This window comes from Haliotis asinina, chromosome 2 (assembly GCF_037392515.1).
Source record: "Haliotis asinina isolate JCU_RB_2024 chromosome 2, JCU_Hal_asi_v2, whole genome shotgun sequence".
Classification (NCBI taxonomy): domain Eukaryota; kingdom Metazoa; phylum Mollusca; class Gastropoda; order Lepetellida; family Haliotidae; genus Haliotis; species Haliotis asinina.
In genome coordinates this window covers 41,233,989-41,258,745 of record NC_090281.1, presented here as the reverse complement: position 1 = coordinate 41,258,745, position 24,757 = coordinate 41,233,989, and the positions used below count along the sequence as shown (strand labels likewise).

At 41.3% G+C, this 24,757-nt stretch overlaps 1 protein-coding gene across 1 annotated transcript in view; it reads right to left on the bottom strand.

Moving 5' to 3' along the window:
• Positions 1-23,382, bottom strand: part of LOC137273711 (uncharacterized) — a 43,090-nt gene extending 19,708 nt beyond the window's left edge. The window contains exons 1-9 of the mRNA XM_067806513.1: positions 23,331-23,382; positions 19,797-20,102; positions 16,665-16,752; positions 15,994-16,188; positions 11,531-11,695; positions 8,563-8,733; positions 6,991-7,164; positions 4,895-5,068; positions 4,363-4,584 (exon numbers count right to left, since the gene is read on the bottom strand). Coding sequence (XP_067662614.1) covers positions 4,363-4,584; positions 4,895-5,068; positions 6,991-7,164; positions 8,563-8,733; positions 11,531-11,695; positions 15,994-16,188; positions 16,665-16,752; positions 19,797-20,096 — 1,489 coding nt within the window. The 5' untranslated portion in view covers positions 20,097-20,102; positions 23,331-23,382. The remainder of the gene's footprint in view (positions 1-4,362; positions 4,585-4,894; positions 5,069-6,990; positions 7,165-8,562; positions 8,734-11,530; positions 11,696-15,993; positions 16,189-16,664; positions 16,753-19,796; positions 20,103-23,330) is intronic.
• Positions 23,383-24,757: the final 1,375 nt, after the last annotated feature.

The following is a 24,757-nucleotide window of genomic DNA, read 5'->3' as shown; positions in this document are numbered from 1 at the left end:
GGGACCACTTCGTTTCCGCTGATTTTGATGGTCATTTTCGTCATGATGGTGTGTTTTCTTCACGGTTTCCCACGACTCCTCGTTTAGTGTCATCAGATTTCAAACGGATCTGAAAGGACATTATCCGCGTCCAGGTTGGGAAAACGCACCAACATCATTTGGTTCTCATTGTGTTCGCATTGTTGATGATCCTTACTGATTGACGCATGGCTTTGACCTTCATGGGTTCTCTCAATCGTCAGTAAGGGGTTAGCTTTTGTCTGCATTGTGACGTCATTTTGTATATTATAAATACATAATAAATGTTAAATGAATGTTAAAATAATCATGGCCAAAGGTGGTTATGATATTGGAATGGACTATTTAGGTGGTGATTGAACCCAATTGCTCGATGGTGGTGACGTGGACACCTTGTTCACTCAAGGCAACATGGACGACGATCTGCTAAGAATGACCATCAATGAGTATTATGATGCTCTGGGACAAAAAGAAAATGTAGCTCCTCTTCATTGCGATGTTTCCAAGTTAGAACTCGATCATAAAGGGTTACCAGTTGACCAATTGAGACACAATCTAACGGCGATGCTCCATACCATAGGCATCATTTTATGATCGATGTGCTGCTGATTTGTCTGAGTGCATGTGTGGAGAATTAAGCCACTGCTGCTGTCGTGGGTTTACCTCCGGTTTTGGAGGTGGAGCCACAATCCTTGTTTCGCCGGTATGCATGGGTGGTTGGATGTGACTCACATTGATGTTGTCGCTTTGGGCCATGTACAGTCCCATGCCGAACACGTAATCGACTTTCGACCAGGTGTATGGCAGGGTATTTTGGTATCGTTGGCTGGCCATCGGTAAATCCACCTGTCTGGCGATGGCACCCTCGACTTTGGCTATGAACAGTTTCTGTGCACCATAAGCCATACCTTACCGAGGATGCTAGAACACATTTGCGCCTGCACATCCAGCACAGCCCCAAATCATTCAACACATGGTGTCCAGGATATATGTTTTCTAATTGTGTTCCACAGGAGGGCTGCTCCACCCTTGAAACGGGGACAGCAACATCATCTTTAAAAAACATACGATCATCATGTCATTCATTGCTCGACCAAGCAAAGCCCTGACATGGTAAACCTCGTATCAGTATATAATCGATTTCTTTTCACAGTGCATGCTACACTTGACATTTCCGGAACAGGTCTAACTACTGGCAAGGTCGGGAGAGATCAGGAGAGATCGGGAGAACAAACTGAAGGTCAAGTATGGCGTTATTCAGTAAATCTTCTCTGATTTGTTTCACCATAGGTGCCCTCCACCATTGGGAATACCCAACTCCTGGTTTTCTCCTACCAGTATACGCCAATCCATCTTCGAATCGATGTTATATTCACTGCAAATCTGCTTGTAGGCTTGCCGATCGTTCGGATTGTTTGATGGATCCTATACCATTTCCTGAGGAAGCGGGACACTGATTTCTTACAGATGAGCTTGATCTGTATTACACGTGAAAATAAAAGATGGACCGAGATTTTCATCGCGACATGTGTTGTTGAAGGATACGCCGCACCCGGTCGTTGGGCATCACATGGCAAAATTGAACTGATTTTACCAGAACTGCCTCTGTGTCTAAAACCAAACGTGTACTGTCTTGACGCTTGTGACCGTCAACCTATACTTGTCAAAGACATTGATGAATCACACATGAAACTGGGCACCGCGTGCATCCACTACGATATTTACGTGTGTGAGATTGGTAGCAGTGACGTTTGCATCATCTTTAGGATAAAACACTCCTGGTGTTTAGTTGGGTGCAGGCATATTGAATTATTATAATGGCACATATATGTTATTTTGATATGTACGTCAGGCTCCCCCGCATCATGAATGGTGGACCCCGTTCCACTGCTGCACGCGAGCAATAACTCGTTGGGACAACTTGAGCTAGCATTCTACAATATCACCTACTAACCACAATGGATGAATATCAGAGAGAAACAACAACAAAAAGTTTATCAATATTAACCACCTACAGTTATTATAATGTGCGCATGCTGGACGGTGAAATTTTAAAACGCGTCAGAGCCAGTCTGAAACTCAACATGTCAGACGGCATGCTCAAGCTGACGAATGGAGACCAACTATTCAAACTGGCAAACCCTTGCGAGAACACAAGGGTTGATGACTTACAACATCATAGCATGTTGAAAAACCATCAGCTGAGCACGATGGACAACCATCAAGGCAAATACCCTTCCATGCTGCTGAGAGCCATGCCGATGAAAACGGAAAAGTACAACGATGGCAGAATTGTTTTTGTCCTTACAGTACAAGAAATTAACCCAAGGCACCAGTACAGAATTGAAACATCATAGCATGTGAAGATCTCAACTCGATCAGTCTCAACTACATCAATCAATGACTGACGGAAAATCAGTTACAAATGATCTTCTCATGAGTATAATTTCTATAACCATGGGTGATGTGTCAGACCCAAATAAAACAATCTTGGGGACACACTCAGATTCAATTAACCTGGGACGGAAGCTCAAAACCGTGGGTGGATTTCGTTTGTAACAAATCAGTGACATCCTATGCCAACTGTAACGAGAACGGGACATGGAATGTTCATGCCATCAGGCCATCAATACCATCAATCCCATCATCCTTGGGTTAGAAATAGCCCAGAGGGTGTGAGGACGATCACGTTTCCAAAGTGCTCACAGACAGAAGATTGTCCAATGGGGAGAGTTTTAGACGAATTCGGCAAGTTCATGAAGGAAGAGATTCACAACCAAGACTCGGAAAACCACCGACGTTGGTGAAGACGAGAAAAAAAGGCTCATCAAACAAAGCCGACAACAGATCATTCAAGCCTTCCTGACCAAGAACAAACATCTCGTAAAAGATAAACGTTAAACTACCTTGTAGACGTCAACATAGATTAGATGTTTTTGTTTTAAAAAAGGCACATCCAATTTTTGCTCGAGCCCATAAACCCTCGCTAGTTTACTTTATAGTGGGATCCTAAATATGCTGAAATAAACCCCTGAGGTACTTGTAATAGAACCCCCCACTGTCATACTACTATTGCATTCTGCATTGGTTTGATTCTTCTATGTCTGTTCCGTTTTGTGTTTGGAATTCATTGGTATCATTTTGTCTCAAACGGACTGTACTGCACTATAGTACTGTCGGAAATAGAAAAAACCCTGATTTTTCTTCACGTTTATGTCTACAATTTATGTAGTTGATATGCGAAAGTGTGAAATATCTGTTAAAATGTGTTCGGTCTAATTACAGTTTCAGTGGTAGGGAGATAGGAAATGTGAAAAAAAGACTTTACTGAGGAGAGATTAGTGAAGAAAAGAGCAATGCGACCAAAGCGACTTATCTGGAACAGACCATAACCTTATGCAAATTAGTGTGCGATGAAGTTATATTACACAGGTAACTTTTTAAATGTACGTTTTAGAAATAGCCTTAGCTAAATTATAAACGATAGCTGATGCAAAAAATAACTGTCATGCTGAAACTATTAAGGATGTTGCTACCACAGAGTCTCACTATCACTATAAAAAGAAACCAACAGGAGGGGTAGTATCAAAAGAAAAACCTGGACGGGCGAAGCAGACGATGGCTGGGGGTCGGGCTGAGGGATAGCTGGAGATAGCTAAGATACTGTAATCCCATAGCAGATTTAAAGTAGGGAGGTACACGACATGTCCTTACAATATCCAGCCCTGTCGATCTTTGGGTGGTCATGCCACCTATATATTTTGAGACATTTGAGACGATGCTTTTCTATGGGTATCATATATCATAACTAGCCGAGCGACCTAACTGTCATCTTTTGTCTGATCTATTTTTTTCAGCAGCAGTTCGTATTGTTTCTAAGTTTTACCTGATTTTACGAGTAAGTATGCTTTTCTGGATATTCTATTACGCATCTCACTTAATGTCCAGTTAGGCCGACGTTAGTATTTTCGACATATTCTGTTTGTAGTTGTGTAAAATTTGAGGGTTTCCAACAGTACTTTAGATATGTGATGGAGTCGTTGACCATCTATACTCACGCCACGGTTGGTTTTCCTGGCATTAGAACATCTCATTCCAATGGGAATCTCGGCTGCTCAAGCCAAATAGCGCAAATCATACGATACGACCAACTGAAAATACTTTGTCGCTTTGAAACCTGGTTGTGTTTGTGTTCTAAAGCAGCGTGTACAAATGGCATGTTAATACATCATTCATAATTAGTCTTAGAACGTTTCGGTTGTTCCTTGTTGTACTTCATGTCGATATTGACCAACAAAGTAATTTTCGCAGATATTCATTGCATGTTTTCTATTATAAACTTACCTTTTTTGCTCACAACCTTTTCAGAAGTTGCATCGGTAAGGTTTGCAGCTTTAATGGTATTTTCCTCCACCCAGAAGAGTTTTTTTAGATGGGGGCAGAAGTCAACATCCTGCACGCTCTTGGAGCTGTTGAAGGGCAACACATCGATCGCGCTGGTGCCAACATTTATGATGTGGAACTGCCCTGTTTCCTTCACGGCAACCAGGACACGGGGTAATGTTTCTGCAGGAGGAAGAAATGGTCTCAAGCAGGCTAAAATGGATGCAAACATGGAACATAACCACCTTCAGAAGGACAGATGAGAGTGAAAACAAAAACATCCCCAGTGTCGGAGACATGCACCAATGATGAAAGATCCACAAATAACTTAACACTGACCAATCTGTATGCAACTATCTACCACAATTAAAGTTTTGCTCTTTCATTTACGTAGTTTGTTTTTAAAAAAAACCCAAAACCCTCAATAAACATGTATCTAATGTGCATGTGCGTCTCTTTAACAAAGTATCTTGCAACGGTACACGATTGATACCTGTGCATTCTAAAGTGACATTCAGCCACGTTCCGTCCATGCCGCAGAGTGCCTGGCTGTTGCCAGATGCTGTGAATCCGTCCTCACAGCGCAGCTGCAACGTGTCTCCGTTGTACCACGGCCCTTGCCCCTCGTGAACGGCGTTCTCTACGTCGACCTGATCCACACACTGCACTGGAATGTCACACAAGTAACACCTGGTTTCTGCTCGTGTTTCCAACAATGTATATATACATCCAGGAGAGTTCTATGGAAATAAACTTTACTTGAGACCAAGGTTCCCCACCATTCTCGTAACTTATTTGTCAAGATTCCAAATACATACATTCGGAAAAGATATCAATCAAAACATGTAGTCCCAGCAAACGCTTCATATTCATTTGAAAAATGTGATTATCTGCAAAGAAGTGTCGTACTGCTTACCATCCTGGTAGCAATATACACGATGAAAAGTGAATTGGGGCATCATTTTAATGGACTACAGCCATGCATTTTATACCACCGATTCTTAAATTAGAACCTTAAAGCTATGTTGTTTTAATGCCATTGCAATATTTCACATGAACAAACCGTCAGTATATAACGTAATACCCGGAAAAAAAGTTATTTAATATTTCAAGGAGATCTTTAAACAAAGCAATGTATATGCTACCATTATCCTCGTAGTTGATCAGGACATTATACAATGAACCTAAAGCAGTGTAACTTGGTTAATGACAATGGTGTTCAATGGGATCACGATTGCGCTTCGGTGTTCAATATTCACCTAGCTTATTATTGACGCGCTAAACTAACAGGGTTATAAGACGAATCATCAGGTGCAGGTGTATCCCATGTTCGGTGCTACCAGTTCTGTTTTCTATACAAATGTGACTGTACCCTGTGGGCGGGGGGCATGGCATACTTGAAGGAAACAGTACCTCTGAACCTCTCACAACTGTGACGTTGATCATTGACTTTCTCGCGAATATAAGGTCCACAAAGAATACGATGATAAAGAAAAGAATTCAGCCTAAATTTACACAACTGCAAACAGCATACGTCGAAATAACCCGAAATACATCAAAGGATACCCAGAATAAGACCTTAACTCGCAAAATCGAGCGAAATGTAGAAAAAATATGAATAGCAATGAAATGAAAACAATAGATTAGACTATAGATGGTAATTTGGTCGCTCGGCCAGGTATGACGACGGACCGTATGAAATGTACTTAATTAGTACTCTCCGACAGTACTTTAGGCTGAAAATGATTCATAAGACACCCAAGATTCAAAACAAACGTATTGTAATCTGTCAAATTAGATACTCATATTTTGGTTGTCTTTCTCTCAGCCAGCATCCAACATTAGAGTAAACTTCATTCTAATCAGGCAGATTACTTTCTGGGCAAGAAGGTCTTTCAGTGGTTTTGAATTTGAACATAATTATTTTCAACAGGCCCACTTGCTCTCCTCCGCACTTCTTAATAACCTGTGGTTAAGCATATTTGTTTCTGATGATTCTGTGAAAACGAGACGTCAGAACGTTGGGCGCCGACCATGATGCATTAAACAAATAGAAGCTACCTGTAAGAATTCCATGTACATAATATGTCATGGTTCTCGCCGTTTTCACATTTTACATGAAGATTGTTTAGGCTTTAATGAAACTTTGACGCCATAGCTTTTAGAAATCTCTTCCTTTCAGGATAAAAGCAACTACACGAGCAGCGTAATAACACCATAACGAGTTACATTTGTGATCACCCTTAGTCAACACAGAATTCGAACCGGATACCAACGTCAGACAATGGAGCTAATACTCGTTTTTCCTGTCATATATTTCAAGTCTTCATGCGCCTTCTAAATGTCTGTCACTTTTCGCACATACCATGGACTAGTTTTGATTAAGTTACTGAAAGGGGAAAGGGGTGACAAAAGGTCAGTTTACTCACTGAATGACAAAAACTCAAAAGTTCACCTTATTCAATTTCATATGGAAGTCTGTGCAATACATACGCACAGATGAGTTTTCATCAGATTGTGAAATAAAGGATCAGAACTAACTAATAAATCAAATTATCCCGCCTGGTGTGACAATGCAGACAAGCATACCCTTGGTGCAGCTGAAGGAGTGATTAGACCAATGACCGTTTGTCATACAGGTTTGTTCATTGACCCCAGTTGCCTTGTAGCCACGAAGACATTCATACGTCGCAGTGCCATGCAAATATGTGCTGTTGCACGTACTGTTAGCGTTAGGGACGGGAGGAGGCTGTCCACAGTCCACTGAAACATACCAAACAAGGGATATTATCTTAATCAGATACCGTTATCTGTTCTTACCCTCGATATGCACACATGTATGTGCATTTACGTTTGTATAATAGCCTGTCGTTACATGTAACATTGTGCAGATTTTCTTGTAAAATTCCACTTACGTTAAGCAGGGATAAGTCGAGTAGGATTAGAGAGGACCGACCCATTTGTATACATGTACTTATGTTAGGACCGACCCATTTGTATACATGTACTTGTGTTACGGAGGATTGACCCCTGTGTATACATGTACTTGTGTTAGAGAGAACCGACCCCTGTGTATACATGTACTTGTGTTAGAGAGAACCGACCCCTGTGTATACATGTGCTTACGTTTGAGAGGATAGTCCCCTGTGTATATATGTACTTACGTTCTTGAGGATAGTCCCCTGTGTATAAATGTACTTGTGTTATAGAGGACTGACCACAGTGTATACATGTGCTTACGTTTGAGAGGACAGATCCCTGTGTATACACGTACTTACATTAGAAAGAAACAACCCCTGTGAATACATGTACTTGTGTAAGAGAGGACCGACCTCTGTGTATACATGTATTTAAGTTGGAGAAGATAGTCCCTTGTGTATATATACTTGTGTTAGGGAAGACTGACCCCTGTGTATACATGTACTTGTGTTAGAGAGAACCGACCCCTGTGTATACATGTGCTTACGTTAAGGAGGACAGACCCCTGTGGATACACGTACTTACATTAGAGAGAAATAACTCCTGTGTATACATGTACTTTTGTTAGAGAGAACCGACCCCTCACTATACATATGCTTACGTTAAAGAGGACAGTTCCCTGTGTATACATGAACTTGTGTTCGAGAGAACCGACCCCTGTGTATACATGTGCTTACGTTAAGGAGGACAGACCCCTGTGGATACACGTACTTACATTAGAGAGAAATAACTCCTGTGTATACATGTACTTTTGTTAGAGAGAACCGACCCCTCACTATACATATGCTTACGTTAAAGAGGACAGTTCCCTGTGTATACATGAACTTGTGTTCGAGAGAACAGACCCCTGTGTATACATGTGCATACGTTTGAGAAGACAGACCCCTGTGTATACATGTACTTATGTTAGAGAGAATCGACCCCAATGTATACATGTACTTGTGTTAGAGAGGACCGATCCCTGTGTATACATGTACTTATGTTAGGACCGATCCCTGTGTATACATGTACTTATATTTGAGAGGACCGATCCCTGTGTATACATGTACTTGTGTTAGAGAGGACCGACCCCTGTGTATACATGTACTTATCTTTGAGAGGAAAGCAAGTCTGGGAGTAGCAAACAGAAACGTAATGTTACATTACGCATCAGTCTTTGTCTACACTGACGGGAGTTCCTACCCTTGCACATGAAGTCTGTTTCACTCCAGGATGAGTTGGTTTGACAGATGATGTAGGGGTTGCCACTTGGCGCTTTGTTCTTGTCACAGGAGTAGGTTCGGTTGCTGCCCTCCAGAGTTCCGCCATCAGACACTACAGTGTTACTAATGTTGGGGGGAGTTCCGCAGTCAACTACAACATCGACATATGTTATTCACGTTTTGTTCTCACAGCTTACGGATAAAAAGTATACTCTCAGAAAGTAAAGGAAACCAGGAGGTATTTTCACGATCTGCTAACTTTAAAGTGAAACAACGCATGTACTTCATGCAGTCACATTTAACAGCTTAAAAGATACTGTGGCACTGTGGCATGTGCGGTATGAGGCCTTGCTTTATCTTGCGGTCGCCTCCGTGGTGCAGTGGTGAGAGCATCAGCCGGGATAGCGGAAGGTTTTGGGTTCAGTACCTGGCTGCGTCATACCAAAACGCGTAACAATATGGTAAAATATGGTATGTGTTGGATCTGCCTGGCGTTCGGCATCGATGGGTGTAACAAGAACTGGTCGGGACGTGTATCAGTGTAATGTATCAGTGTTGGGTCTTTATGCTTAACTGCGGTATGGTATCTCAGTGAACTAGCAATATTAAACAATAAGTCTGGGCTAGTACAAACAACCACACATACAATGCATACAAGTCGCCATACGAGCGAAATAATGTTAAGTGCGAAGGTAACCCCATTTCACGCCATCCGCTTTATCTTGTACAACTCCCTCTGGCGGTCAGTGAATCATTGTCTGTTACGCACTGTAATAGGGCTGACTCGTCACTGATCCTGGCACCTCGCTAGTTTTGTAGGGTCCAGAATCGTACTTTATTGCGCAACTGGAGGTCTACCATGTTGAGACCTAACACTGACATAACCTGACACGGCAGATTGAGACTCTCCAGCCACCTGACGTCAATTTAAAGCAGTGACTCGCGGTATGTTATTCTTTCATTCATCTAAAAATGACCGTCAAAATGCAAAACGCCCTTACGTAGTGAATGCTCCTGCAAAAGATACCTCAGACATGCACGAGCACATTGGGGACCACTCTTTTCCATGACATTTCCATTATAGTTTCAGAAAATGCGTTTTTGTCCTGTGTTTCCGTTGGATGTCTACAAACCAGCATTATGATGGCAAGATTACAACAATCAAACCCTCAAAATATATAAAATTTCATATATCAGTATCACCTTTGCGTTTCCTTCTTTCAAGGTAGAGTATAGTAATTTTTAGCCAAGGGGTGGTCCTGATCACACGTCAGAAGAACAGCACGTCGATGAACGAGGATTGTTAATTTAGGTCGCGGATACTGTCGTTTTTCTGTTTGTACACTGTTGTCAGTGCAAGATCAAATATGTGTCCAGATTTTTGTATTCTAAAACTTAACAAAAAATAATACTTTAATGTACTAAAAACCAATACCGTTAGCATGTATTGCTAGTATTTTTAATTACAAAGAGATATTTTTCATGGTAAAACCTGAAACTTCCACAATTCAGAAAAATGGCATGCGTTTCGCTTTCATATACACATATATAAAAAAGACACAGAAAATTACACAAATATTCTAAACGTTCATTGAAGACGAGGAATAACTACCCTTAAAATCATGTTTGGTCTGCTATCAATATCACAAGTGCATCTATCAGGCTTCAGGAGAACTACCATACACTTAAATGTTCAGAAGTGCTTATCTATTATGAAGAATTTTAGACAGTTATCTATAGAGTTCATAAAAGCATTGCTTGTAAAATTATTTTTTTAATTGTTCCAAGATATGAGTATAATAACGATTTTTGGTGATAACTTCTTTCATTTACTAGAATTGTAGCCTCAAAGTTTAAACATTAATCAGATGGACTGATATATCATGGTAATCATTACCAGATATCAATTGTTACTGTTTATATTAAACATATAAAAGCTTAAAAAGTTTGTTAGGTCAAAGTAAATATGGGTCCCTTAGCAATATCTGGGGAACATTCTCATTATCTATTTTCTAAACTTACTAAAATAGGCAGGTTTTAATACTTTTTCTTCACTATATGGAATTAACATTTGGGGCAAGCCATCTATCTAAAAACTTTTGAACTGCATAATTTGCTGAAAGTCATGTAAATATTGTAGAGAATATGGTGTCTGTGTCAGTTATCTACACTTGAATGTGATCTCACATTCATTGAAAAACGAAGAGTGTTCTTGGAGGTTACGGTAATGGTCGAATGCTGACGAATGGGTATCGTCATTGTCATGTTCAATTGTATGTTAAATTTCACAATCCAGATTGATATAACTAGGTCGATATGAAAACATCAGTGCCCTGTGAAATTCCACAATCCAGATCGATATGAAAACGTCAGTGTCCTGTGAAATTCCACATTCGAGATCGACATGAAAACGTTAGTGCCATGTTAAATTCCAAAAAGACCAGTGTCGCGTTAAAAGTCCCTAGTCTAGGTCGACATGAAAACATCAGTGTCCTGTGAAATTCCACATTCCAGGTCGACATGAAAACATCAGTGCCCTGTAACGTCCACAGTCTAGGTCGACATGAAAACATCAGTGCCCTGTAAAGTCCACAGTCTAGGTGGACACGGCTGTCTTAACATTATTTCAATCTCCACTTTGTAGGTTGACGTGATTGCATCCGTGTCTTATCTCGGATGGCAACTTGGTGTCATCTTAAGTTACAAGACCAACATGACACTCTTAATGTCAGGTTATAGTCTATAATCTCAGTCGACAGCGTGGTCTCAGAGGTATATCCACTGCAGACCAGCACGCCTCTGGTTAAATTCCATAATCGAGGTCGACATGACGGTCTTGGTGTCAAGAAAAATTACGTCGCCCAGTTGATCAACACAGACCACAAACTAACTTTATATGTCCTGTGTTTAACGCTACAATGAACAGAGATCTGACAGTGTTTACCTACCAGGACAGTGTAGATGGTGACTGCTCCACGTCTCGTTGTTGTGACAGATGATGGTTACGGACTGGTTGACGTTGTTGCAGGAGTATGTCCTGGTACTACCAGCTAGTGTGGGCCCAGGCAGCAGCGCTGCGTTGTCTATCTCAACCGGCTGCGCACATCTAAGACCTATAAACAGGAGAAGACACTGGTATCAAGAAATGTGTTAAAATTGCAAATAGCATAAGCAAATGAAAACCTCTCGTGCAGCCCGTACACATAGTATTGCAACACCATAGTTTTCATAGCATCAAGATGTTTGAACTTATCCAAACCGCAATTTAGGATTCAGACAAAGCGATACACAAAAATGAATGGCCATCTGTCATAAACATATTATATCGAGTAGTAGTATAATTAATGGGGGTTTTACTACTCGAATTGTCTGTTAGACAAACGTCACTGTGGGTGACACAGATATCGTTGTCGTTGTAACAGACAGGCAATGAGTAAGTGAGTTTAATTTTCAACGACACGAGCATCGATCTACGCAATTAGGAACCGATGACATATGTCAACCAAGTCAGCGAGACTGACTACCCGATCCCGTTGGTAGCCTGTAACGACAAGCTTAGTCGTCTTTTGTGGCTTTCGTGGGTTGCTGAAGACCTATTCTTTCCCGGATCTTCACGGGCATTATTTATACAAACAGACATAACAAAGAAATTACTAAGACAGCTAGGGTGATATGATGTTGAAAAGCGCTGGGAAACAATCTTCAGCAAGTATCAGTGGGTAAGTATCAAAAACCGAGCACAGGTGCAACATCGAGTGTAACTCCCACCAGCTGCAATAACGCCCCTGTACGAGTACTTCAAGATTACTGAGTGTACTGAAGGATGTTAGTGACGTATACTGTGAGCTATCATGTCCACAACATGCTCTAATGTAAGAAGTTCTGGAGTTAGGGATAGAGTTGCCTCGGCATGAGTAGCCAAGCATTCTTGTCCATAATGACTTGCCCTGAGTTGAGATCGCGTTCATGTGATACAACAATCCTGTCTCGGGTATCAGTGATATATAATTGTCCGTTCAGATCTTGTCTGATGGTCAGTAGGTCAAGATTAGAGTCATGAGAGAGATATCCCTAATCCATCAATGAACCGCCGCCAAACGGTACTTGTTCCAATATAGTATGTATATTTGCTGCGCGAAACACGAGCTTGGCCATCTGTCATGAACACATTATCTCGAATTTCCTCTGAACGCCAAGTAGGGAGTGTGTCTGTTGGACAAACGTCACTGTGGATGACACAGACATCGTTGTCGTTGAAATAGACAGGCAGACGGACAGAAATAAGCTAGAAAGCTAAAATATACACGCATTTGTACATACAATTTATTTATAAAAGTGTACAGAATTATTTAAATAGAATAAAAAAGAGTTAAAAGCAAGTTTTAACCATATGATTTGTTTCTACGTTTTAAAATTAGAATATGAAAGCAGATTTTGACTGATTTTCTTCTGTACATATGTAATAAAAGGATTGCTACCACGACACTTGACATGAACGGATGACGTGAGTAGAACTGTATCCTTAGTCGTGGTCGACAACTACGCTGAACGGAACATTCTTTGATGGATGTTTTCTGCGAATCGGTTAGTAGTCGGTGGATGACGACAATATATTTCTCAATAGTCCTCAGCCACATGCTAGAATTTCGCATACCAATGCTTAGTCATCTTTGAGCAGTGGTTGTTGAGGAGGCCCCATTTATCGAGTCATCGAGCGGACAGATCAGTTTACTAGTACCGTAGGCATATATCGTTGGCATTTTGGAACAGGGTGCTTCGGGGATATCTATTATATTCTTCAAGTTATGTAAACTGAAATTGCTCTCTAAATAATGACATGACTGTCGAAGGTTTTTATTTCTCAACTTCCACCAACAGTGATACATGGGTGAAATGGAATTGCAACTTATATACAAATACACACCAGGATGGCATTGGTGAGATATATACATGAGGCAGGATCATGTGGAATAGAATATGCATATTTATACATATACATATACATACACATACTCGCATACATACGTACCTACGAACGAACACACACAAATTAATACATACATGAACAGATGCCATTGCAGATTGATACAAATAGTTAACTACATGTATTTATAACTAAACGTCTATTGATGCATTTGATAACTTTTGACAATTTTTTAACATCTTAAGCTTTCTTTGAACATAATAATATTTTAAGTGCATAAATGTTGGGCCAGGTATCGACATACCAAGGTATGTACAGCTGCCGCAGTTAGTGAGCAGCTTGACATCTGATGGTACCGGTACAACTAGCGATCTTTTACCAGACACTCCAGACACAATAACACTTCAGCTAAAAGTCACAATGTCAATGACACGAGTGGGAGTCTGCTAGATCTTTTCGTCCTTTGCTTCTGTGTTTTCCTTATACATCGGATGGGGATGTAAGCACCGTGTGCAGTGGATCATCAGTGAACCAGTTCGCGTCTTTGCATCGGTGCTCCGTGAAAACACAATAGCACCGTGCCCAAGTCCTTTAAACTGTCAAGACTCCAAATTGTTACACAGGTGGTAGGCTTGGTGACTAGCTGCTCTTCCGGACTAATCCTTAGTCCATTGTTGGTGCATGTCCATATAGTAGGTTGATTTCCGTCGTGGTGTGGACCCAGGGTGGATTTATATCGCTGCTTGTTGTTAGGATCTCCGCTCAAAACCTTTGTTGCCGAGAGGTTCCGAGACCTTGGACTCCACCATGATTCCCGAGCTGGTAATGGGTTGCGGTGTTATCTGTCCCTTCAAACACGGAAGTCCATCAGTGGGTCCACAACACTTTTATTCAGCAGAGAATCGGTGTACAACTACATGGTGTTGTAACATGGACTTGGCGCATTTAGGGAGGCGATGGTCAGCCAACCTACCAAGCCACTGTCTGAGCGTCAAGTCCCGCCTAACACAAAGCATTCTCAGTTCATCCCTAGGCTCGAATCCTGATCAGACTTACCTAATTATAGGCAGCTAATGCTCATTGTTGGTGGCCATGATGACAATGGTCAAGCTGCGTTGATTTCCTTTCTATTGACAGGCATGTCATTATTTAGAGAGCAGTTTTCGTATGAAGAATATAATAAATATCCCCGAAACACCCAGTTTTAAAATGCCAATGATATGTGCCTATGATATGTTAATGACGGTACGTATGGAAGGTGATGCTTCCATTGATCGAAGCACGTGCATATCTAAAGTCAAAGAACGGTTTGCCCGAATTTTTGGAGGTTGAAAACCATAGGTGTTGCGATACTTTTATCCATTTTATATGGATTATGATATGCATCACATATAAAAAAGTGTATGTTTTTGGATGCCAGGTCATTTTATCAGAAAAACAACACTGTTATCATCGGTATCATAAAATAATATCCGCATTGGTGTGTGCAGGAGGAGGTTCTATCGGAAAGCCAAGATCCACCACTTTGACACGGTGTAAATCTAGAACGCATTATACTGAGTCAAAAAAGAAACTTTAAAAAAATGTAATTTTTAAAAATAATGAATAATTTTTTTTCTGATGATACATCTATGTATTCGAAATGGGATCCCTATCTTTCCACTCTAGAAAAAAACTACTCAAACCATCCATTCGTCTTGCAAATGACGTTAGTGCCAAATCAGGTTTTGCACGTGCAGTCGATCACGTGATCTTCGAATCGAAGGTTTCTTCATTTGTACCTGTTGGCTTCAAGAATTGAAAAAAAATCACTTTTAAACCACAGTTCTAACGGTACTTTAAAAATCACGATTGTCAAATGTGTAACGTGAACGTGCCGGTGGCATGTTGCAAGCGGGAAGGTCAGTTATTGACGTCGCAGGATCAATGGGATGCAGCCGTCGTACTGTGCATGACTTGTGAGGTCGTCTACAACAAACTGGCACCACTCCTAATCGCCCAAGGTCGGGTCGTCCGCATGTGACGTCACGAGCAGAAGACCGTCAAATCGTCCTACGCCACCTACGTGACAGATCTCTGCCGGCTACACGAACCAGTGATGAGATATTTAGAGGTCGACTGTCCTCACAGACCATTCGAAATCGGTTGCGGGCTACCAGTCTCGATTCTCGACGTCCATATTGTGACTTGACATTCTCTATACTCATGGTATGGAACGGCGGTGTAGCCTAATAGAACTGATTGAGGCACTGTCAGTGTATCGAGTACATCACACAGATCTCAGCAATGAAATAATAGCAATTTAACCATCTTACCATCTCTTGTTCTTTTATAGTGCCCTGAAGAAAGAATGTGAAGTTTCTTTTTTGACTCAGTATACTTTCAAGTCGACTAGACATTTTATCTTCCTGGATACACTTAGCAAAGATACGATAGCAAAGTCCTACGGCATTACTGATACACCACATCAACAACACCTGAACATACGTATGCATTTTCCGTCCAGACCCTTCCAGATGCCCTTCAGGCCATGTTTGGTGCAGACGCTGCTGTTACTGTTCCCTTTAAACTTGTATCCTTTCCTGCAGGTGTACGTTGCTACCTTCTTGCGCCATCGTCCGGTGGCTCGTACACGGGCATTGGAGAGAGGCTTTGGGGGTGGACATCGGATTCGAGGGGGCTCTAAACACCAACGATATTAACTGTCATCAAATGAATCACTTAGTATGTGCTGTGGTAACAGTGGCGTTAAAGCCGAATAGCTTAAATATTTGGAAAGTCATGCATATCTAACTTACAAAATGTATCGTTTGAAAGAAAATGTCCAGGGTTAAAGACAAATATAATTATCGGTGTCCCACAACTATAAATGGTTAAGAAAGGCTATATAAAAATTGTAAAATATGTGTAGAATTTACATTGGCACAAAAAAGAAACGGGTTTAATAAGGCTCAGATGGACCAATAGTCAAAAGCTCTGCCTTTCAGTGTGCACAGTTGCGCCAAGCTGGCCTGTTGTGCACAGTTGCGCCAAGCTGGCTTGTCCGGATCTTTGTCAGTACAATAACACTCAGTCTGCTCGTACGTTTTCACAGTACAACTAACGTCCACAACTTATGCCTTCCCTACTACATGCTCCATACCAAGACATGCACTCACTTGCTGGGACGCATGTATGCGTTTTGTCGAAACCGAAACAGGTGAAGCTTTCTTTGCATGGCCGGTCATCACAAGGGTTTCTGAAAGACTACATTTGGCAGTAATAGCTAGCTGAGTATCTGCTTCAATCTAACACAGCAAATAGTAACAGAAACAACAAGTAAAATCACTTGTTTTCATAATATAATATGATCTTATCTATGACTACAACAGTACCCGCTCGCTGATTTACAATAATCTTACAACAAAATCCTAACGGAAAAGACATGATAACTTTTTTGGCCTGGATATTTTTTTAAAGTGTCATTAGGACATTCTGTCGCCGATATAATGCGGTGAAGGGGACCCTGGTCTAAAAATCAATTAAACCACACAAGCGGGACTTACATACATGGAAAAAAGCATCGCAACACCTATGCATATATAGGAACTAACTTGTGTGTAGATGCATACTTAGCAACTAACCTGTGTGTAGATGCATATATAGCAACTAACTTGAGTGTAGATGCATACATAGCAACTAACCTGTGTGTAGATGCATATATAGCAACTAACCTGTGTGTAGATGCATACATAGCAACTAACCTGTGTGTAGATGCATATATAGCAACTAACGTGAGTGTAGATGCATACATACAGTATGGTTCAAAATTATTGAGAATAGCTAAAGCATTTCATATTATTAAACGAGAACAAATCAGATAAAATTGAATGTATTGTGAAAGTGAACTCACCTTTTCATCTTGTGTAGGTAACAATTTAATATTTTATCAAGTCTCCTTGAGCTTCACGGCACAGTCTAAGACGGGTAGGCATACTTCCTATCAGAGAGGTTAGTGTCTCGTGAGTTATGCTGTCCCAGTATCGGACCACTTCTCTCTTCATGTCTTCAATTTTTGTCAACCCCCTTTGATTCACACATTCCTTCATCATCCCCAAAATGTTCTCAATGGGATTTAAGTCAGGACTATATGCAGGAAATGGTAATGCAGTCACATTTTCCTCCTGAAACCACTGCTTGGCATGTTTTGCGGTGTGTTTAGGATCATTATCTTGCTGCAAAATCCAGTCATTTCCATAAAACACATGTGCACTTGGAAGGAGAAAATTATCTAATATGTTAGTGTAGCGCTGACTTGTCAGATTTCCCTCAAACACACACAGCGGGGTCGTTCCTAATAAGGATATCCCTCCCCATACATGAAACTTTGGGCTGTATTTAGGTCGTCGATACAACGGTGCTGACGCAGACTTTGTCCATATTTTCACATTATTGGGATATACCCATATTGAGCTTTCATCAGTAAAAATCACATTTTCCCAGTCAAAATTTTCATGTGCCAAACACCACTCAACACGCCTGTCTTTATGTTCTTGTTTCATGAGAGGAGAAGGAATTCCAGTCTTTTTCTCCCATCCAAGATCAATCAAATTTCTTCTAACTGTAGATTTTGATACAACTGTTGATCCCCTTTCTATCCTTTCATACCTGATGTTGGATATGCTTGCCCTTTGCTTTTTAGACGCTAAAATTCCCAGCCGGACGCGATCTGAGAAGTCCAATTTTCTGGGTCTCCCTGCTCCTTTCTGGTGCCCAAAATCCTTTCCCTCTTTAAAATTCTTCCTAATCCTATACACAGTAGAAAGAGGAGTTCCTGTTCTCTCTGCCAATGTATTTACATCATCAATTCCTTGATTACACAACTCAAAAACCAACCTTCAGCAGACATTGTTGACAGTGCTGAGGAAAATGACGTCTGATACAAATTCAGGGGAGGTAACTCTAATTGTACTATACTCAGTAGGCCAAGATGAGTTACCTCCCTTATACCATTACTTAGTTTTAAGTATCAGTGAATCAGTTGAGGTGTTAGGATAGCTCAAAGTAAGAAGAAACATTCTCAATAATTATGAACCAGACTATATCATCTAAGATGCATATATAGCAACTAACTTGTGTGTAGATGCATACATAGCAACTAAGCTGTGAGTAGATGCATATATAGCAACTACCTTGTGTGTACATGCATACATGGCAACTAACTTGTGTGTAGATGCATACATATCAACTAACTTGTGTGTAGATGTATATATAGCATCTAAGATGCATATATAGGAACTAACAAGTGTGTAAATGATTACATAGAAACTAACATGTGTGCAGATGCATTCATAGCAACTAACATGTCTGTAGATGCATACATAGCAACTAACTCGTGTGTAGATGCATGCATAGCATCTAAGATATGTGTGGAGGCATACATAGCAACTACCTTGTGTGTAGATGCATACATAGCACCTACCTTGTGTGTAGATGCATACATAGCAACTAGTTTGTTTGTAGATGCATATATAGCAACTAACCTGTGTGTAGATGCATATATAGCAACTAACCTGTGTGTAGGCGTATACATAGCAACTAACTTGTGTGTAGATGCATACATAGCAACTAACCTGTGTGAAGATGCACATGTATGGCAACTAAATAGCAAGTACCTTGTGTGTACATGCATATATAGCAACTAACTGGTGGGTAGACCCATAGATAGCAAATACTTAATGTGTAGATGCATATAGAGAAACTAACCGGTATGTAGAGCCACATATAGCATCTAACTGGAATGTGGATGCATATATAGAAACTAAAAGGTATACAGATCCACATATAGCATCTAACTGGAATGTGAATGCATGTACAGATAAAAAGCAATATATAGATGCGTGTGTAGCGACAAACCGGTGTGTAAATGCATATATGGGAACTATTTTGATTCTGGTGCATGTGTTGCGGTTGAATGATGACTGGCAGATTATTTATTTGTTTCTGGGTGTGTATATTTAGGCGTATGAAGATAAATGTGGGTCTATCCGAGTAGATGAACGAATTACTGCGACGAGAAATCCCATCGTGAAACATGCTTGTAAACTTTCAACAGATATTGAGTATCGAGAGCTCCACGCTACCTTGCACTGAGGTCGGGACACATGACAGATACTGTGTACTGAGAGATGGACACTACCTTGCACTGAGGTCGGGACACATGACAGATATTGTGTACTGAGAGATGGACACTACCTAGCACTGAGTTTGGGACACATGACAGACATTGTGTACTGAGAGAAGGACACTACCTTGCACTGAGGTCGGGACACTACTCCATACACATTGTTGAAATCTACGTCCAGGTCGGTTTGGTGTTGATGCTTAGTTTTCATCAGGGAACACTTCCTGGTCTTGAAGGAAAAGTTCACAGTCTGACACGGAGTTGTTGACCAGCAAAGGTTGAAGCATTGCTGCGAATTTCTCAGAACTTTTTCGTGAAACACAACACCTGCAAAACGTAATCGGCCTCTCTCCTCCGCTGGTCCACACTGTCTTCTGGCCATAGCTAGAGCTATCCATGTCAGGAGAAGCACTAGAGCCGCCGCCATCGCTACCTGAAGGTTACAAGCTCTGTTTACGTGCGTACACGTGTGTTTATTTTATTTTATTAACGTTACTCTCAGATAATATTCTAGTAACGTGTGACAACAACCTGGAAATGATAGAATTTGGTTCTGACGACATTCAAGCGATTGATACTAAATACCATCGATGCACGATGACTGTCGGTCGACCGTGTTACCAGACTTAACTAACATTAGGTCTCCTCTTGCTGTCAATATAGGTTGTCAGTGTAAATGCACCATACATTTGCAAGGATTTTGCCCCCTCACTGGTACGCAATTCTGCCGGCCAATTCGACGTAAACTGTTGTGAGGGGGATAGGTACCAGTGCGCAATAAAACTGTCCAAAACTTCTTGTAAGAATAATCTTCGAGCCACTAGGGTGAACCAGTCGTGAACATTGCGCAACCTAATCGTGCGTATCAAAGGGTGTCAAATTCCTCCCGTGTGTGCATTGATCTGCGCACGCACGCACCCACACACACATGCGTCTTCGCTTACGAAATGAAACGGCGCAGGTTTGTCATCATTAGGGAGTGGAGTTGGTCCAAGCAGTCTGGGTCGGTTGTTCTTGACAGCATTGTGCAAAGTTCGTCCATGTTCCTCCATCTGGAGCACTAGCCCCTGCCCCATCAGCATACAAGACCTTGTATCTAGTATCAATACGGGCTTTGGTCACAATGCTGTGAAAGCCCTTATACTCGTAACAGAACGATCTAGCTTTGGGTGGCTACTTCACCGCAACGTGTTTGCCGCCCACAACCAGACGACAGCTGGAACTAAAACCTTCAGCAACCTCCTTCCACTCTCCTTGAGTTTTGGGGCACTTGAGTACTTCGTCCTTGTAAACCCCGATGATGGTTTTGCAAACTTCTTGGTAAGAACTTGACAGTTGTGGTGGCATCAACTCTGAAGCTGTAATGTAGAATTGCATAGGAATTAGGAAGCGAAGAGTGGTTGCCAGCTTGGGTCTCAGCTGTTCTCTCATGAATGTTGTCGTATTCTCAAGATGACGGGTTAAATTTTCCACCATGTCCTGGAACAAGTCGGGCCAAATTCTCAGGTAATGTCTGTAGCCTATTGATTCTTCCTTGTGGGGGTCTGTCAATAACTGCTCATAATGTCAGAGGTCTTCTAGTCAACCATTCATTCACCCACACTGTCCGTGGTTTACTTTTTCTAGTTGGGGTTACGTCTTCTTTGGTCTGTTCTTGCTGCATTTGCTCCTGGTCTTCAAGAAGTTATATTGTACAGATGTAGACATATTTTATTTCTGCTTTAAGAGCTTGTTCTGTGGTGAAGTCAAGCGGGCCAAAGCAGGGCCAAATACTACCACGACTGCCTCACATGCGGGAAGTGGTGGTAGCAATGCATGCCCATGTTGGAAATATGCGATACGTGCGTAGTATGCCGTACACTAGACGTAAACAACGCGCCAACAATATTTGACTTCGTCGTAAATAAGTCGTGCGATATCGCACCAGTGCGTAAACAGGGCGCTAACAGTGCGCAAACTAGCCTTAAAAGGCTTCCATGTGTACCGTCTAAATTGCCACGACGAATTACGTGGTTGTGTGGGGCCAAAATTCGTGGAGGTGTCAAGGATGTCAACACGAAACGTATCCAAACTAAAATGCAACACAGCTAGAACAACAGGAGGATAATAATTGTAAACCAAAAGTCACTATGCTCTGTAATCTGTTTGGTTGCAAAACATGATCAAATGTTTTTTTATTCCCGTAACCTGCAAGACTATTCGCTGCGTATTGACACGTAGAAACATCGCAAACAATGTTTTCTTGTGTCATCAACAGTGGTGACGTCATTCAAATCATATTGTGACGTAAAGTCAGAATGATGTCACAAATGAGCAGCTCCAGATGCTACCATAAGAACCAGGTGAAACAGCCTGACGATGACACTCCACTGCTGTTCCCGTGCTCGATGTAAAGGAGTGCAAGCCGTCGGTGATGGGACGATTCAGTTGGCATCAGTGTCAGCATTCTGTGACGGGGAAAACATCATGTGTCAGCATTCTGTGACGGGATGAACATGCAGAAGTCTGATATGGGAGACCTTCCTGTTTCAAAAGTCTTAGATGGGAAGATTGTGCCGTGTGGGACAGTCTGGCATGCGGAAACCTTCCTGTGTCACCAGTCTGAGATGAGAGACCATCTTGTGTGTCGGCAGTCTGATATGACAGACAAACCTGTGTCGGCAGTCTGATATGGGAGACAAACCTGTGTTGGTAGTATGAGATGAGAGACCATCCTGTGTGTCGGCAGTCTGATATGAGAGACCGTCTTGTGTCGGCAGTCTGATATGAGAGACCGTCTTGTGTCGGCAGTCTGAGATGAGAGACCATCCTGTGTTGGCAGTCTGATATGAGAGACCGTCTTGTGTCGGCAGTCTGCGATGAGAGATCGTCCTGTGTTGGCAGTCTGATATGAGAGACCGTCTTGTGTCGGCAGTCTGCGATGAGAGATCGTCCTGTGTTGGCAGTATGAGATGAGAGACCGACCTGTGTCACCGATCTCTGTACCCGTAGAGATCGGTGATAGGGACACCCTAATATGCCGGCCGTCTTTGATAAGGATAGTCTGTAGTGATCTTCTTGTGATTTGGCCACGTTCCTTTGACAATTTTCTGAGTTTCGGAGACCTGTTTGAGCACTTTGCATCAAGACTCGATTGTGAGTATTATAACAAAAATTCGTAAGATATTCATCCTCCAGTAGTGAGTGAGTTTCAGTCATATGTCGGAATATGAGTTGGTCCTACCCAGATACTTTCGCTCCTGGGAAGCCATTTTATTGATCAAGTAATATATTCTCTCCTGACATTTAGATTTTCAAGTCGTCAGCTACATAATTGATACACACCATATTGAATTTCATTCTACGATCTTGCAGTCAACATTGCATATCGGAGGACATGTTGATCATACAACGAATGAATTAACTTTACAATATTTTTCCAATGTGGGAAACAAAAATACAATAACAATGATAGTAAGGAATATTGTCTTGAACATAATACTAACAGTAAAACAAAAGTTGCAACAACGAAGCTGTGCAAATATGAAAACCACGGGATATTAAGGGCTTCCGATATTTCTGCATCACAACCTCGAATTAATGTGTTTGTATTTATGTAGGAATAATGTGATATCCATGATATCCACCGCTGAAAATACAGAATTGTGTCTACAGTACTTACCGCTGTCAGAGCTAGTCTTGGCAATGACGTGGAGAACAGCTACCCCACTGCACACCGCCTGCCACGCATACTGTCACGTGATCAGAGACCTATACGGTTACAGAAGCCCATTTTCAGGAATATCAATAAAAGTAAAGTGATAACTTCCAAATGTCATCTTCTCTTCAAAGGAAATGCTGTCTATGGTGTTTCGGTAGCCGTTACCGCCAATGCTGTCATGAGAAAATGCCGAGTAATATGGATAATTGTGACAACCACCGCCAATGAAATACGCAAAGAGCAAAAATGAATCTTGGGAAGAGAATTTCTTATGCTGCAATTTGAAGATTCAATCAGTAGTTAAAATATACAATTTCAGGAAGCCAGAAATAGAAATGACAGTATATGTGTACATGAAAATCTCGTTAAAATGAGACTGACGTTCCGAAGTAACCAACGAGACTCACATTCTGATACAAGTGGAAAGAAGCTTAGTGCTCACTGACATCGTGAGGTAACATGGAAGTCACACTGTCTTGTGACACCTTGAAATAACGAGGGCGACAGACATTGAGTGATAATCAGGAAGACTGTCATTCTGTAATAACCATGGAGACTGACATTCTAACCATGGAGACTGACATTCTACAATAACCAAAGAGACTAAATTCACTTTTGCAATAGTACTGCTCCAGGAATAGCGATTAGATCATACTCGTACTAATCCAAGACACTGTTTTCATATGATTTGCCATATATTTTATCAGTAAGCACATCACATATGTAAGAGAGATTTCAGTATCACAGCATGTTATAAGAGGAAGGTCGCACATCAATGATGCCTTTAAGGACAGATGACACGTTCAGTCACCAGTTGTGTTCGGGCGCGCATCTCTTTCTTAAAGTAATCAATCGATATATTACCCTATGTCCTATGCCAGTCCAATACACTGACGCGCCGATCATAACGGGTAGGGCGGAAGAGTGAGTGTATGTAATCTTGTTCATAGAACACACCAGTCCCAATACAATACAGTTGCTGTTCAGTAATGTTGACAGAGCATTACTGATTACTGAAAGTGAGAAACACGATGGGCAAATTCCTTATCCCGTTCCAAACCATCATTTTTTGTTGCTGTAGAAAGTCTGAACAGCATGGTGACTTGAGATCTAGAGCCATTCGATGTTGTTTTCAGTCGTTTGATTTCATCATTGTTCTTGTTACTAAGCACATCAGTTAGTGCATTGATTAGTTGTCTGTCATGATGCATTTATCTCATCCGAGACTCAAGTGAACAATCGTTTGTCGTTAGTAGTTTGAAACAAATCCATGATGATGACATTGTATGGAAAGAGTAGTTCCTCAGAGCCATTTGTCAAGCACAGGGATTTTGTTGACAGCTTTGCACAAGGGCAAAACAGGAAATCTGCACCATTTCTCCAGTAAT